The sequence below is a fragment of the Lonchura striata genome, chromosome 28, assembly GCF_050655825.1.
Source record: "Lonchura striata isolate lonStrDom1 chromosome 28, ASM5065582v1, whole genome shotgun sequence".
Lineage (NCBI taxonomy): Eukaryota > Metazoa > Chordata > Aves > Passeriformes > Estrildidae > Lonchura > Lonchura striata.
In genome coordinates this window covers 5,846,380-5,863,791 of record NC_140730.1, presented here as the reverse complement: position 1 = coordinate 5,863,791, position 17,412 = coordinate 5,846,380, and the positions used below count along the sequence as shown (strand labels likewise).

General features: G+C 42.5%; 1 protein-coding gene across 4 annotated transcripts in view; it reads right to left on the bottom strand.

The window, feature by feature from the left end:
• AP3D1 (adaptor related protein complex 3 subunit delta 1) overlaps nucleotides 1-17,412 on the bottom strand; it is a 42,540-nt gene that overhangs the window by 13,043 nt on the left and 12,085 nt on the right. For all 4 annotated transcript variants that reach the window (XM_021528259.4, XM_031507173.3, XM_085562596.1 and 1 more), the window contains 18 exons: nucleotides 15,751-15,846; nucleotides 14,872-14,952; nucleotides 14,212-14,292; nucleotides 12,276-12,383; nucleotides 11,808-11,937; nucleotides 10,374-10,513; nucleotides 10,038-10,111; nucleotides 8,277-8,326; nucleotides 6,725-6,774; nucleotides 6,290-6,338; nucleotides 5,719-5,864; nucleotides 4,863-5,011; nucleotides 4,540-4,770; nucleotides 2,860-3,091; nucleotides 2,342-2,487; nucleotides 2,075-2,216; nucleotides 1,259-1,330; nucleotides 438-513 (listed from right to left, as the gene is read on the bottom strand). In XM_021528259.4, the coding sequence (XP_021383934.1) occupies nucleotides 438-513; nucleotides 1,259-1,330; nucleotides 2,075-2,216; nucleotides 2,342-2,487; nucleotides 2,860-3,091; nucleotides 4,540-4,770; nucleotides 4,863-5,011; nucleotides 5,719-5,864; nucleotides 6,290-6,338; nucleotides 6,725-6,774; nucleotides 8,277-8,326; nucleotides 10,038-10,111; nucleotides 10,374-10,513; nucleotides 11,808-11,937; nucleotides 12,276-12,383; nucleotides 14,212-14,292; nucleotides 14,872-14,952; nucleotides 15,751-15,846 (2,053 nt within the window). The remainder of the gene's footprint in view (nucleotides 1-437; nucleotides 514-1,258; nucleotides 1,331-2,074; nucleotides 2,217-2,341; nucleotides 2,488-2,859; nucleotides 3,092-4,539; nucleotides 4,771-4,862; nucleotides 5,012-5,718; nucleotides 5,865-6,289; nucleotides 6,339-6,724; nucleotides 6,775-8,276; nucleotides 8,327-10,037; nucleotides 10,112-10,373; nucleotides 10,514-11,807; nucleotides 11,938-12,275; nucleotides 12,384-14,211; nucleotides 14,293-14,871; nucleotides 14,953-15,750; nucleotides 15,847-17,412) is intronic.

Sequence of the window (17,412 nt, the reverse complement as noted above, 5' to 3'; positions counted from 1 at the left end):
CCTTGAAATGTAAGGCACTTTATCAACACCTTTTCAGTGCTGCATCCAACCACTCCTTAGATACACAACTACTTTTGATAATTGAAACAAGATATTGAAACAGTATCTCTACCATTAGATTCTATTTCATGTCTCCTCCATCAGACCTCTAAGATATTTTCAAGGTGACTGCTCCCACACAGAACAGTGGCTCCTCTACATGTTACAGACCTGGATGCATGATATTTCTAATCACATAATTATTTCCAATATTATCTTGAAAGGAACTCAGACTGCAAAGTACTATTTTTAAATGTAAATTAAGGAGATATATTTCAGACTCTAATGAAAGTGTGTTCCTTGCCCTTCAAAACCTCAGGTGGAAGTCCTAAGAAGGAATTATGACTTTTGCTAAACTGAATTTCTTTAATTAATTTTAAAAGATTAGCTGTGCTTACCTGGAACTTTTAATGGGACAGAAAGATCGATCTGGACCACAGGAATGTGTTCCACCCCTGGAGTGTCTTGGTATCGCTGGGAAAAGAAAGATTTGTTACTTTCTGAGCACTGCCAGCATAAATTTCTGTAAATAGGCATATAACAAAACATCAAGCAGTTCAATCCCTTATGTGAACATTTTAAAAGATAGGAATGGAACAGCTTGCGGTTAATTCTGTGTGGCAGCAGAGTGTGTTTTAAAGCCAGCTGACAACTATTACAAAGGACCTACTCTTAGCTATAGTTTTTTAACCCCACTACTGCCCTGAATTATTGCAGCTCTCTGAAGAATCTTTGGTTTGTTTTATTGCTAATAACTTGCCACTTCAGAAGCTAAATTTGGAGATTGGAGTTGAGGATAATGGGGCAGTCCTTAAGGATCTAGAGGGAATAAAGGAAGTTCTTTCCCTGAAAAAGGTATTCAGAGACCACAACAACCTTCTGATCCACAAAATACAGTTTGTGCTCCAGGGTCACCCCCTACAGGGCTCTGAGTGAGGTGCCTGGGAATGTGAATGTTGCCATCACCCAGGGCTGGGACAAACTGCACAGATTCTCTCACAGGCTGCTCTTGGGGTACCAGATCACTCAGGAGATTCTCAGCACAAACAGGAGTTATAAAAACAGTTGTAGGCAGCCACTCCAGTCCATGCATTATAAAGTGGGAAGGGCAAAGTGCAGGGGAAATATCAGAATGTCCCAGTGGAGGCTGAAGCTCTCATATTCAGGGAGCCTTCACAGTGACAGCAGAGTCCAGTGAGATGCTGAAATTCAGACTCACCTTCTGAGGGGAAGGAGAGCTTTTAATATAAAATGGGTTGTTTGCCTGCTCTTGTTTCCGAGCTTCCCGACGCTGAAAGTAAAAGAATTGCAGTTACAATGTTTGTTGTAAGCAAAGAAACAAAAGACTAAGTGCAATACAAAAGCTCCCTGCATTTTTAGAACAATACATAACTACTGTGAAAAGACTACAGCAGAGCAGCTTGTGTGTGATAAAGCAGTTCTGAGTTACCAGACATTCTAGGATACAACTGCAGGTACCATTACTAATTCCCATCCCTGGAAGAGTTCCAGGCCAGGTGGGAAAGGACTTGGAGCAATCTGGATAGTGGAAGGTGTCCCTGCCCACAGCAGAGGGTGGAATGAGATAAGCTTTAAGGTCCCTCCTGTCCCAAGCCATTATATATGATACTATAACTAATATTCCTTAGAACTCCCTTCCTTGCTTTTTAATTATAGACTAGAGATAATAACTTCCCAGACATTAATTTTTGATGGCAACTGGAATGCTCCTGTTTTCATTTCTGCAAGGAGAGGAAGAAGTGAAGATACATATAACAACAAGTTCTCTTTGTGAAAGCAAAGAGGTCAGAGGCAGAAAGGTGGGATCACTGCTGAGCACCATCATGTTACAGTCATTCACAGAAGCTGCTCAAGTCCATAAGCATCAGCTCACATCAATGATCAGCTTTCCTGAGCTATGGAGAGCAAAAGGGCTCCCTGGCTACATGGAGAATCCACAGCAGCCCCCACTGCTCCAGCACCACTTAGATTACTACTAAATTATGTAGGGAAAAGCATTTTAACATTCACTCACTCTGGCCAGTTCCTCCTCATCTATTTCTGGCTGTCTGTGTCTGGAATGCCTTTGTTCCTCCTCATGAAATATTGTTTTGGGCTTTTCATCTTCAGACTCACTGTCTGATGGAGGCTCATTGATCCAGGCATCAAGGTCCAGGCTGGGAAGAATTTCAGCAAACAAACAGCTTGACTTAGTATCCCTGAATATTTCAGCGTCTCATCATATAATTTGCTTTATTATTTAAAGTTTAAATAAGGGTCTGGGAGAGAGAAGGAACTTTACCCCTCTGGAACAGGGACTTTCTTCTGTGCTTTAGGAGCCACAGGGTTCAGCTCACCAGCAAACAGGGCTATCACTTCCTCAGCTACAGGAACTTCTTTTACTTGTAGCTTCTGTATGTATTTTATTAGCTGCAAGATGCAAGAAGCCTGAAAACAAATGCAGAAGTTGTTTCAGACTAATATTTAACAAGCTGAACCAAAGAAATAGACTGAAGTCAACAGGTGTTTTACTCCCTTAAGGGAATTAAGAGAAGCAGCATAAACTGCAGGTTTGAAGCAAATGTAAAAAGTTCATATTAAGCTTCTGTTTTAGCTGGGTCATTTTTCTGACCTTATGTACCTGAATAATTTTGAAATTAAATTGTTTTGAGTGAAGATCTTACTGGCAGCCTTCAGAGATGGCATCAAACCGCAATAAGATCTGGGTTTTGTCACTGATAACAGCTTATAGAAAATGTGCACAGCCACAGAGAATCAAGACGTCCCATGATAAATCCCAAATTAATTTCATTCTCTTACCCTCTCCTGAACCTCCAGATCAGCACTCTGCACAAACTGAGGCAGGCGCTCGATCATCAGCTGTGTAATTTCCTGAGCTGCTTCCTTCTCCCCAGCCTGCTCCTTCTGCTGCAGGATGGATGCATAGAGCTTCACCATGTTCTGCACGTAAACAGCCTGAATGTGGCCTGGCAGGGTTGTAACTTTGGGCCTCAACATTGCTTCCAGGGTTTGGTTTGCCTCCTCGAGGTGTCTGTAAGGGTAGAACACACAGATGAAAGGCAAGCAAAAATAAAATCAAGCAGGCAGTGCTTAATACACAAAGGACTATAGATCACAGCACTTTGTTTTAACAGATCTGATGCTCTTACTCCAACTAAATGAAAGATGCACAACTAAATGAAAGACACACAAAAAAGGTACTAGACTATTACAAATTGAAAGCTAAGTTGTTTCTAAGTAAAAATGTGATAACACTGGAAGACTATTTTCTTACTTCTTCATATGCAGTTTTCTTTGTACAACTTTTTGGTTTTTTAAAGAAAATGAAGATCCGAGCTGTATCAGCATTCCCCCAATATCACACCTACAGTGTGAATTTAAACTGGAGCCAGTGTTCAGAGTGGCTATTAGAAGGAGCCATCAAACTAGCTTGTAAGAGGAGACTCCAGTACCACACCTGTCCAATCTACCACAAAAAAAGCTGGGTAACAGCTATATCTGCATAAGCAAGAGACAAAAATATCTGCTGAAGCTAAAAAAAACATATTGAAAATTGTGCTACTGTGGGCACCAAAAAATTTTGAGCAAAAATATTACAGCTTTTAATTTCCAGGAAGATGGGGCTCTGCAAAAACCTTTTAACAAGGGCAAAGCAGGGATGAGAGAAAGAACTAATTCAAACATGGTGAATGCATATGTTCCCTAGAATATAAATGGGAATAGACCTTAATGATTAAGAAATTCCTTCAATGTCGTAAGATCTAACAGCTTATACCTACAATTACCAGAAGGATGCAAAGCTGTTGGAGAGTGTCCCAAGGAGGGACATGGAGCTGGGGAAGGTCTGAGGAGCGGCTGAGGGCACTTGGCTCGTTCAGCTGGAGCACAGGAGATGAGGGGAGGCTCCTCGGGGCTGCAGCTCCTCCCAAGGGGAGGCAGAGGGGCAGGGGCTGAGCTCTGCTCTGGGACAGCTCCTGGAGCCCAGCGAGGGCTGGAGCTGTGCCAGGCCTTGGCATGGAGCTCAGGGAAAGGTTCTTCCCCCCGAGGGTGCTGGCACTGCCCAGGCTCCCCAGGGAATGGTCCCGGCCCCGAGGCTGCCAGAGCTGCAGGAGCGTTTGGACAGCGCTCTCAGGGCTGCTCAGGGTGGGGCTGTTGGGGGGTCTGGGCAGGGACAGGGGCTGGGCTGATGATCCCTGGGGGTCCCTTCCAGCTCAGGATATTCTGGGATTCTACGATTCACTACTACAGCTTCCTGCATGAATGGGCAAGGTTGGGAGACAGGAAAAATGATCAGATAGTTAAAAATGTCTTAGCTAGAAAGAGCTGAGGAGTGATAGTGTGAAGGAACAAGAGAAAAACAATCACTTTGGTGGCATTAAGGTACATACTCTGAACCCTCCCTCAAAAATGTATTTCAGTGACCAAAATTTTTGCCCAAAAGCTGCCCCTCAGGGCACACCATGCCCTGTCTGCACTTACTCGGAGAACTCCCCACAGATCCAGGCAGCAGCATAGAGCACCTCACAGATGCCATTCCTCTGGGTGTTGCTGGCGATGAGGTGGGCGTTGTCCAGCAGCATGGCCATCTGGGACACCGCGAACTTCCGGATGGCCTTCACTCTGATGGCCACATCCAACATCTGCGCTGCGATCAGGTGCCCGTGCCTCGTGCCCTCCAGCCGGGTCAGCTCCACCAGGATGCTTATGTACCTATGGCAAGGGGAAGGGATGGGTGGGTATCAGACAACAACCCCTGCATTTCCTTTGTGATGAGCTCCAAGCTGGCAGCTGAAAGCACTGACCATTCAAAGTTTGTGATGTACTGATAATTGGACTGGCTGCAGATGTCTATGATTTTGGTCAGCAGCTCATCTCGGTACGTCGTCCCTTCGGCTTTATCCACGTGAATCATCAGTTTCTTCACAATCTCCATCAGGTTCTTCTTGGAGACCTGTTAAAGAGGCGGTGAAGGGTTCAACCACTTTCCTACACTGCCAAGTCCTTCCAGTTCCAGTAAAGTGGCTGCTGGCTCTTTGCTGGACCCATATCATGTTAACAAGAAAGCAGAACCAACTCTGTGGCCCCAACCCAAAAATGAACTTGTTTAATGCTGTTCAATGTTTTTGTTAAAGAAGAACCAGCACAAGATGTTTAAGAAAAGACTAGTTGTGGCATTTAGTGCCATGGCCTGGCTGACAAGTGGTGTTAGGTCACAAGTTGGATTTGATGATCTCCAAGGCTTTTTCCAACCCAGCTGATTCTGTGATGACTTTGCTGTGGGAGAGCTGAGGATTAGAATTACTATCAGCAATATAGCAATTCAAGAGAAAATGCCTCTTCTACTGCCAGATTAGAAAGTTTAAGAGTTTAAAACATTTTTGCTTATAAAGGAAACAAATTTAGGAGTCAATAACATCCAATGGAATTGATTTCAAAATGGACTTGAACTGAGAAACTCCATCCAGTCGGAATCAGAAGTTTTAAAGCCTTCATGATGAACCAGATATTTTACTTGTCCTAAGTGCCAGAGAAGATATGGGAGTTGTTATCAAAAGTCTACTGTGGAGTGGGCAGAGAAAGTTGCATGCTCTCCTTAAATGGCACCTTCCTAAAGGGAACTTCAGTGGGACTGCTGAAGAAATAAATGTAGCAACGTACCATGCCATAGAGGAGATCTAAAGCTCGGAGTCGGATGGACTCATCTTTGTCATCCAAACATTGGAGAATGAGATCCTTGTGAGACTGAACTGACTTGGGGTGCGTTTTCAGGATTTTGGACATAGCTAACAGGCCCAAGTACTTCACTGTGAAAGACAAAATAAAACTTCTTTCCAAATATAGAAACACTGTTTTGGGCTGAGCATGAGATCTTAAAGCTAAAAATTTCTCAGTATTCTTTGCAGTCACTAAAGTAAGTCAACACTCTTGCATTTTACTCTGCTGAAAATAGTTGTCATTGCTTTCCAAGCAGCCAGACTATAAAAAGGGAAGTCCCAGAGCATGGAAAAAAACTGTTTTAGATTTACAAGACCACAAACAGCAGTAATAACTGCTGTCATTTTTTTTTTTAAATATTATAAAGAAAGGCTCACCATCAAAAATTATTTCCATATTAAACCCCCCAGCAACTGTTTACAGCATACCAGGCACTACAACCCCTCTGAGGCTGCTACAACATTTCCCCAGTGCTTGGGGGCCAGCAGCTCCATGAAGAAAGCACCATACTTACAGTTCTGGTCAGAATCTTCTATCAATATCCTCAACTTCTGCACACAAAGCTGGAAAAAAAGACCACACCATGTTTATTACAGGTCTGAAAATATTCATGAAGTTTACTCAGTACACAAGGAAGTATCTGACCAAGACCTGAGGTCTCCAGGTGAGAGGGTTTTGTTGCATTAACAGATTTCCAAAAAAAAGGAAGCTCTTTGACTGCACTGATAGCAGGATATCAATAATGAGTTGGGAAAACTCAAAAACTCTGCATTTTAGATTGAATTAAGTAGGAAAGTTTATATAGGGAATGCCTCAGTCTGCAGGATTGCACAGTGAGAGCACTTCAGGGAGCTACTGCTCTAACTGCAGAGGAACACAATCCCATTTCCCCTGGCCCTTGGGATCCCACAGCAGAGCAGAACAAACAACCCCTGAACCCAGGTCCTACCTGGATGCTAGCGCTGTGGTTGGGCATCCCCGAGGACAGAGAGATCAGAACTGAAACAGAAGCACAAATTCCAGTCAGTATTTCTGTGCTGGGAGAGGCTGCAACAACAACACCTGACAGCCCACACCCAGCTCAGCTCTCAGGGAAAGTGCTAGATTATTGTTTGTCTGTTTGCTTGGGTTTTTTGGGGTCTGGAGGAAGGAGAGAAGGTTGTGACATGAACTTAAAAAGTTTCATATACTATAACAGCAATAATAAGAGGGCAAGAAAAAAGAGTAAAGGTGGAAACAGCTGCAACAGCCAGGTCAAAGCTGCTTTTTTTTGCTCTCACTAAGGTTTATTTCACTGACATCACATAGCACTCAAGGCTGTTAATATGTCAGCAGCTACTGTACAGCTGAATTTTTAATTGTGCACTTTCCTAATGTAATGGGATGCAGCAACGGATCCTGGAGTTTAACGTGATTAGATTGGAGCTATTATCAAGCCAGCCATTGTTGATTATATGGGACAATTGAAAGCTCTGGTAGCACACAGCCCCACTGCAGAAAAGGTGGGCTCACCCTGGTAACTGCTGCTGGCACAGCAGCACCAAGCCAAGCCCAGCTGTGCCTGAGCAGGTGCCATGTGCTGCCCTCTGTCCCTGCTGGGAAGCTGAGCTGGACACTGCCACCTCCACAGCTGGCAGGTGCCAGGTGCTCCTCTGCTATTTCAGGGTTTGTTTGCTGGCTCTGATATCACCATCCCTGAGGTGTCCTGGGTGGGTGAATTCCTCCTCTACCCACAGGATGACCCCACTGGATCTCTGTGAAGGCCACTCTCATCCACAATGGAATTCCCCTCTGTGTAATTCTCCCTCCCATCATGACACCTCATTTCCCCAAAGGAATACCCAGTGAGTGACAGATCTCTCTTCCCTCTCTGAACTGACCCAGAACAGCAAGTTCTGCACCATTATCCAAAGAACCCACAGGAGACAGACAGACCAACTGTGAATGTCAAAAGCCCTCTGCTCCACACTCTGATATTGCAGCCAAGCCTGAGCTGCAATATTGTGCTATCCCTTTTTGCCTTTGTTTTCTCTCACCCTCTCAGTTATGGAGTTCATATCTCTTCCCCAGAAACTGAAACTGCCAATCAGTAACTCCAATTGCCTCCTCTAAGGAATTACACCCCATTTTTAAACTGCAAACTTGCAAAATTAAAAATGTGATCCATCATCACATAAAAAAACTTGGCAAAGAGACATCACTTGTTTTAATTCTATCACTGCTGGTACATTTTGTAGCTGTAGCAACATTTAGGATCTGGCACATACATAATCTCATTGTCTGTACCTGGCTTCAGCCTTCAGCAAACACAACACAGCTGTAGTGACTGTGCTTCACCCACTGACAACAAAGGATTTCAGCCCCACAGTAACACAAAGTTTGCCAGGAGACTTATTGCATTTAGAATACATTAAGTTGAAGAATAAAAGGTTTACAGATGGCATCTGTTGATGACAAAGTTCATCACATTTTTTTTCTAGATTCCAAGTTTCAGTTCTCACCTGCTATTACTGTGTTCACACATTCATATAAGAGAGACATGGCTGAGGTGCTGAAACAGAAATCAGGTATATTAAATAAGGAATAAACCAGCACATTTTGAAGAGTTGTCAGCACTATCTTGGAGCTAGTTAGCACCTTGAACTTCACAAGACATTGTCAATATTCTGCTCCATATCCCTTCAAACAGATGAAATGATTCTCACTTAAAAACTGCTGGGGGGAGGAATTTTTAAACAAATGTTTTAAAACCCAAAAATCTTCCTGGAAAAGCAGCAAGTAAGAGCACTGTGACACAAGGAATATGTAAGGAAGTGGTTACTCAAACCCCACCACCACTCACACAATACTGAAGCAATCTTGTCCAAGAATCAAATTAAATCTTCTGCCCAAGGTCAAAAACTCATGACAAGGCAGATGGAGAAGCTCAAGACTCTCTCCAAGCGAGAGAGTCACAGCCCAGCAGCAGAGGCTTGGGTTGCAGGGACACACTTCCCATCCCTGGAATTTTCGGTGTCTGATTTCCCCCAAAACTCAAATTCAAGGCTGCTTGTGCCAGCTGAACACAAGACAGTGCAGTTCTGAGTACTGCAGAGGTCCTTACAAAGCCTAATCTGTACAAGAGGAACCAGGAACCTCCCAGGCCCCAAAGGAGCAGGTTCCAAGCACAGGGTACACAGGGAAGGAGCACAGCTCCAGAGACAGACACAGCACTGCCCTGAGGGTCAGCCTGGGATACTGGGAACCACGAGAAACACTTCTGCTCCCTGGACACTTGGTGGGACAGCTCAGGATGCTGCAACTCATTACAGGACCCAAAATGACTGAATGGACACCAAGCCAAAGAGGATCCAGTACCCACAATTCAGAATTACTAATGTGGGAGCTGGGGAGAGGAGGTGGGTTTGTACATCTTCCTGCTTTTTCTGGTGGGTTGTATCTGTTACTGCTGATAAATCCCTGGAGGTACCTGAATACTGGTTACCTGGATGTTCTGATCCTGCCTTAAAGTAATACGAGGATGGACAGAAATCATCTGGCTAGAGTTGCTCTCAAGGCTACACAGATATCTGCTTTAAACCTTGCTCTGCCACATGAAAAGAAATAAACTTTTTCACTCAACAACTCCTGCACAAAATCACACTTCCTCTTCATAACAAGGAGAATCCATGTATTCCCTCCAAGGCATCTATTTCCTGATTTCAGGTCAGAATTAGAACCACTACACCACCACAAACCAGCATTAACAAGGGACAAGGAAATAACTTTATTTAATCTACATTTAGAACATATATATTATAAGAACCTCATTAAAAACATCTGAGCTGCCAAATGCAGGAGAAAGGGCTTTAGTGTATTCCTTGTCATGCTGCTTTGGTGGGTAAGGCACTCCTGAAAGTCAGGAATCAAATGTGTGAGGTGAACAGGAGAGTCAAAATATACAGCTGAGCCTTTTTATACATCCTCTACACCCATTTCTGGCTTGAAATGCAGTGAAAGGAAAGCAAATTGCTCCAATTTTCACCTATCCCTTGGAGGAATTCATGCTGAAAGTCAGACACCCAGAGATTTTCCTTTAAGGTATTTCACCTCACTCAAGTTTTCCAGAAACAACCCTGATCTAAGATTATATTTTGATACTTGAAGCCAATATACCAAAAATCAATAAAAAAATATAAAATGCATCTTCAACCCAGCTACTGACCCCCCTACCAGGCCTTTCCCCTGTTCTGACTGAACAAGGCAGGGTCTGTCACACATACCTGTGGATGAGGTTGGTCAGGGGCTCAATCAGTTTCTTTCCCAGCCTTGGTTCTAATGGAGTAAGAGCACCAAACTATTCAAAATGAAGAAAAGTGAGTTAATAGCTGCTTTTCAACAGCTTCAAAACATTATGTAAATTACAGCTCACTGTATTTAAACCAAGCTAAATTAACATATTTTTCTTTTTGGTTACATTCACAAACATTAGAAGATATTCCCGGCTTCTTTTTATTCAGGTTGAATGGTAACTATGCCTCCCAACAAGAAATCCATTTTCACACCCAAGGTAATTTAATGAGAACCCTAATCCTGTAAACAAAAAGCAGAATACTTGCCAGTTTTATAATTTTAATGAGAACCCAATTATTGGTTGACGACGTCATCAACTTGAAGAAGAGCGGAGCAAGGGAAAGGTAATTTTTGGGATTGCGTCGAGCCAGCTCACAAATAACATTTACTGCAGCAGACTGCACACCTGGGGAAAAGAAGTGGGAGAAGCACAAATCTCATCAATGCCTTCATTGTAATTGAAGTTTCTGGTGCAGAACCCCCACAGCAAAAGCAGCTGAAGCTTCAGACCTGTGTGTCCAATGGTTTGGCTTCATTCCCAACCCTGAGGCAGTAAATACAGGGATGCAAAAGCAAACTGAGAAAGGGTTTTATTTAATTGTGGCTATTTTCTAATATAGCAGCAAGCCAGGTATCTGCTTTGGGTCCAGCATGAGAAAAACCAGCACACTGCCACATCCCTGCCCTAGGCTGTGGAGAGCTGGTTGTGGGACACAGACAACACAATAATCAGCCACCAGAAAGTTTCCAATCACTCCTGACTTCTCTCATATGTATTATTTAAAAATGTTTAAATACAAAACAAATATAACAATTCCTTAAGCAATATGACTGGACACATTCACTCCCTTCTCATTGCTCAGCCTCTTACACGGGTTGGTGTCAGTTTGGAATGTTTTATTCTAGACAGTCTGGGTGTCCTAGCAGAGAGCAATCCTTCACAAAGCTTAACAGGCAATTTCTTCCTCTCTCTGCAGGTGAGGGATTTTGCTTTCTTTAATAACATTGTGCCTGGAAGATGAATATTCCATGCCCACAATAAAACAGTCCAGGAAATGCAATTAAATTTCTCCCTGTAATTGCAGATACAAATCAAGTGGAGATCAGATACACACCACACACAGAATTCCCCAAATAAGCATTGTGGTGCAGTGAGGGTACATCAGCACCTCCTGAAGGCTGAGCAAAAATGTGAATATGATACTGAGCAATTGCAGATTTCCTGTGCTGCTGCTGGCCTGCACTGACACGGTACTGAGGGGCTCAAAGAGCAGTCTGGACTCAAATAAATTAAAACTACACTAAGGAATGTTAAATAATTTTAAGTGCATGTCAACAGCTGCAGCTTGCTAAGAAAGCACAGGAAGTAACAAAACCAGAACCCCAAACCCTGAAACCAAGTGAAATATTTTCAATAGCCAAGTTCAATAAGCAACAAATCAGGAAACTTTAAGCTACTTTGTCCATTAAGGTTTAACCCACTGATACATTTGAAGAAATTGACATTTTAATTTTAAAGAACATATTCTTAATATGGCAACACCCATCAAAACTCTCCTATGCTCACCTACCCTGAAACAGGTGAGTCAGTGGCCAAAAGATGATTAGAGCATTTTTCATGCACTCTTTTCTCCACAAGCTCTACAAGCACATGGACCTCCACATGTGAGAGCAGAAGGAATTCACTAAAATCCACTCACCGGGATCTGGATCTTCAAGTTTCTCTTTAAGGCGAGGAAATGCAGGACGGAGGGACTCTGGGTACTTCAAAAAAACTTTGTACATGATTAACACTGCCTTCTTCCTGATGTAAGGCTTTGTGTGAGACATCTGTTAATGAAACAACTGCAGTCAGGCTCTGAGCACATTTGTGCTTCCACAGCTTCTGTGCTCACACTGCTGTCATCAAAGCTCTTCCTGGGAGACTCAACTGCTTTTGGAAAACTCAGCTTTGAGGCAAGAGCAAAATACTGTTTATCACCAAAACAAATGAGTGTATTTCAAAGTGATCCTCTTGATCTAACTAAGATCTAAGAAAGCTCCCCAGAACCCCCACAAGAATGAAGCAGCAGGTTTCACATGTATCAGTTCTAAATGTAAGACATTTACCAGATTTGAATAAGTTAACATTCTATAATTGTAAAGTTATTTCAACCTTATTGACTCACCAACGTCATGATGTCATTTGCCAAGTCCCTGGCAAGATCTGGAGTAACAAAACAGGACAAGCCAGTCAGTGCAACTCCAGTATCATACTGGTTAGGGCTACTCAGATCCTGAAAGAAGAGAAACACGCTCAAAAATTTAAGATCACACAGAAAGTCAAGAAACAACTTCTTCAGATTAATTTTATTAATTTAACATAAATAAAGCAGAGCTTCTGCTTCATGGGAATATTTATACATCAACTACTAACACCTGCTAAACTACAGCCAGCCTGGGGTTTAATAATGGGCACAAAGAACCATAATTAAACAAGAGATGGATGACTGCAACATAAAAGTAATCAGAGATCACACCTTAGTAGTGTTTTGGGAATGGAAATAGTTTTTAAACACTCATTACAGGATCACAAACATATTTAAAGTCCTAAAAATCTGGTATTAAATACTAACGCTGCTAAGTCCAATTCCAAGTGCCATCGATTTCACTGGGAACAAGCACTCTTGGTGAGTGGTGTTCCACCTTAATCTAGTAGAGAAATAAGATTATTCTTCTCCTGAGCTGCTGGCAGCACCTCAACTTTCAGTCCAAAAAGACAAGACATGAGTTATGTGTGTGGAACACATTTATTGGTCAAATTCCGTGGATCTATTTGTAGTCAGTGTCCTACCCAGCCCTCCATAGTCTTTCAGGTCTAAGCTTAAGTCACTTACCCATAGTAAAATTAATCTGTGAGTTTGTTCAAATATAGACTTTAAATTGTGTATCAGGAAACACAAACATGAAGAAGCTGCACAGAGCATTCCCACATGGACTGCTGAATTAAGAGTCCATATTCACATGGATACTGAAGCTGATCCAGGAGAGCTAAACTTAGTCAGGTCTTTGGGGCTCTGTGCCATTTACATCTCATTTAAAAACCTGCTGCAGGTGGTGGGAAATTAGAGTCTACTTTAAGAATAACACAATCTACTTCTTAAGCAGCAAAAAACTGCAATTCATCCTGAATCTAATGTATTTTGAGAACTGTAAATCCTTCAAATCTCAAGTTATTAGATCAATGAAACATGAAAAGGCATAAAGAGATTTTTATCTTTTATGTAAAAACTTTAGCAAAGTGGAAGTAGCCAGTAAGTGACTGAAATTCAGTTAAAATAAAGTGTCCATAATGAAGACAATAGATATTCACATTCAGCACAAAATAGTTCAAAAGATAGAGGGAAAAGCACAAGTTCTTGAGGGAAGATACTGGATAAAATCCCACTGCTCATATTTAACAAAGAAAACACATTTTGGTTCCTCAGGTGGCAAAAAGGTAGGCACATCTTGTACTGGATCAGTCAAATTTTAAAGAAGTGATACTTAAAAAATGAAAGTCAAGAGCTTAAAAAATATCTGTAACTTCAAGAATGGGAAAACTATGCTGCAAACCAATAACTCTAAGTGATCAAGCTCTATGAAAAAGAATACACATGTGGGTACATGAATACAGAACAAAACTTTACATACATGCTTCACCATTTTTACACTCAATTCTACCAGGGAAGTCAAAAGTCTGATGTGGAATTACAGACAAAAAATTCCTCACAAGTAGAAGTGTTGTGGAGCCATGTCACTCCCGAGACTGCTCATTTTACTTCAGGAATGGAGACATTTTTCCTGCCTGTTACATTCTTATAAGCACTGCCTCGAGACCAGCAAAGTTATTTCTGTCATCATTCTCTGTGCTGAACAAACACTGAGCTGGTATGAGACAGCACAGGGAGGGATGCACACAGCTCCTGAGTGTTTCATTAATCCCTCTGCTTGTGAAACAACAGGAGACTGCAAATCAAGAATTCTACTTAAATACCTCTGTATTCCTCATGGAGAAATACTCAGTACAGATGTGAAAGTAGAAGTAGGGAGAGTGCAAGAAAAACTGAAGAACTGAACATTTACCTTTCGGATCTGATTAGTTGTCAGCATAATGACATCAGTCCCTTCATGAAAGCACTGGGAGGCAGCCAGGTAACCAATGCGCTGGGAAAAGGCAAGGAGGAAAACAAGGTTTGTTTTTAGTCAATTTAGACAATGCTTAGGTGGAAAACAGCTGGTGGCTTTATAAGCAATATTAAAAAGATGAACAAGTATGTTTGTTTAACAGAAGAGGCATGAGAGGGTTCCTCTAGAAATTGGGGTTTATATCAAAAAAGTAAGTTCAGACAAGTAATGTTCTACTGATAATTTATCTGTCTTAGGAGTAATAAAACCACCTTCACCTTCCCTATTTTGTTACAACACAGTTCAGTGACCACGAAGCTGCAGAAATAAGGTAGGATTGTCTACTACAATTATTTTGTCTGTGTTGACTCCTGAGTTTCAGGCATAAAGTCTGATTTGGAAAGAACGTCTTAGGAAGCAACATTCCACCCTGGGTGAAATGGGTTAAAAAAGTCTGCAAAAAAACACAAATCTTTCAAGAAAAATTATAAAACTATTACAAAATAAAAAATGCCTGGTACTAAGAATCTCAGGTGGTCTTCACATAAAAATACCCTGGCTTTTCACAAAAGATATCTGACAGCTTAGCCAGGACAGCTGCATTTACAGAGAACTCACCTTAAATGTAAACTTGGAAGCACTCATAACTTCAATAATGTTGAAAGCAGCCCAACTGATGTCATAGCCCAACATCTGTAACTGTGAGCAGAGAAGCAGAGATAAAGTTCTGAAATAAGAGACTCAAGAAAAGAGTTCAAAACATGTCCCAAAACTGAAGATGCAACAGGAGTCTGAAAATAATACTGTAAGGCATCACAGGTCTATGAGCCATGTTACACTGCATGACTCAGAGTAAGTGAAAGATGTCACAAGTTTTCAACAGTTTGCCTTAGTTCCAGGTTGCCCAGAGCAGCTGAGGCTGCCCCTGGATCCCTGGAAGTGCCCAAGGCCAGGGCCTGGAGCACCCTGGGATAGTGGAAGGTGTCCTTGCCATGGCAGGAGGATGGGCTTTAAGGTCTCTTCAAATCCAAATCATTCTGTGATTCTGTGATATGCAGTTATATAAGCACTGGTGTGAAGGGTTTTCTTCCTGATTTTTTTTTTAAATAAAAACCATAACAGAACCACGACAAGAATCCTTTACCAAAATTTCTGTCTTCTCCTCATCAACAAAGGACTGAGCAAAGACAAACAAACCCAGTTTCAAATGTTCATGTTACTATGTCACATAAGAACCAATCCAGCTGAAAACAATTTCTTTTAACTTGTCTGTTTTAAATGATATTCACTTCCTGACCCACCACAATAAAATCTAATTGTACCAAGCACAGCAGGAATGCGCAGCCTCTGACGTCAGGGCTGGGGGAGTGTTGTCCCCACAGCCTGCACTTAGAGCAGTTGAGGGGGAGCAGGCACCCAGACCCAAGGCTGGCTCCAAATCTGCAGGAAAGAACAAAATGCAGCTGCAATTCCTTGGGATCCCAGCAAGGCACTTACATAGGTCAGTTTGCAGACTGCGTTTGCCTTCACTGCGATGTTGTCCTGCTTCAGCTCCTGCTTGATCTCATCAATGCACTGTGAGATGTATTTTGCCTGAGAAAAACAAACACAAATTTGAGCTCCTCCACCAGTTTCTCAAATTTCCAGCATGTTGGTAGGGAGAAGCAGCAGAACTCAGCATTTGCAAGCACCAATCTCACACACACACTATTTAGTAAGCATTTAATTCTGACAAAATTACTTATTAAAAAGAACCACCACAGTTCTGTTACAAAACCAAAATTATGAGATGTTTCTTTGATGGTTGCCCCTTCTGCCTCTCCCTCACAATTACACCACTCACTCCAAAGCTCTAGATTCAAAATCTGCAAACAGGAAGTTGTTTGATGGACTGAGTAGGCAGAGGTCTGAACAAAAACAGAGTTCACCACTGCTGGAAAACTCACTGCCTCCAGAGGGACGTCAGAGAACACCCTCTCATTACGTGACAAGAAACTGCCAAGCCCTGCTAACAGCCCACAGATGAAAGGTGACTGATGAAAACACCCCATTTTTGGACATGCTGCCAATGATGACACTGTGGGTGCACACCCACAACATTACCCATGCCTGAAGGGACACAAAACAAGGCTTGGATGGGACACAGGTGCTTCCTGGATCCCCCAGCCATGGAAAGCAACATGGAAAGTCATGAACCCCTTCTCAGGTTCTCAACTTCCATGAGCCCTTTTGCCATTTACACATTTTTATAAGTAACAGCTATTTCTATGAATTTCTCAGCAATTCAAAGAGCCAAATGTCACAATGTTTACATTTAAATATTGGTGCTTCACATCTTTCCAAGCAATCACATCTGTGCTTGTGGGAAGGATGTGGCAAACATGTGATTTAAAATTATCTTTATAGATTTTATTTTATAAGCAGAATTTGCTCAGCCAAAGATTCTTCCAGTTCACAATTAATTATTATTTAAGTACTGAAGGCATCTGCTACAGGAATCATGAAAATTTAAATTCAAAGAAATAATCTCTCTTTTCAAAGCCATGCATGCACCAGGGTGTTTCACATTCCTAACTGCCAGAGGAACCAGGTCAGAACCAGATTACCTAATCCCTGCCTGAATACCACCCTTCTTCCAAAATGATATTTGCAGCATATAAGTGTCTACTGGCCTGACTTTAATCAACATTTTTTTCCCCTTTACACTAATTTTTGTGTATTAATGCAAACATTTTTTAGTCTTTTACAAATGTCACGGAGTGACATTATTCAAGTTACAAAAGTTTGCTGTTAGAAACAGTGGGTGGAAAATGGATGGAAATCAGCCCTGGGGGAGGGTTGGGGTGCTGGTGGGTGAGAGGCTCAGCCTGCCCCGGCCATGGGCACTGACCCCAGAGCCCCCCTGGGCTGGGCTGAGCCCCAGCGTGGGCAGCAGGGGAGGGGGGATTCTGCCCCTCTGCCCCGCTCAGGTGAGACCCCACCTGCAGAGCTGCCCCAGCCTGGGGAACAGCAGCAGGAGGACGTGGAGCTGCTGGAGCCAGGCCAGAGGAGCCACGGAGATGCTGCCAGGGCTGGAGCCCCTCTGCCATGGAGCCAGGCTGGGAGAGCTGGGGGTGTTTAGCAGACAGATGAAAGAACTTGAGGGAATTTAAGATATTC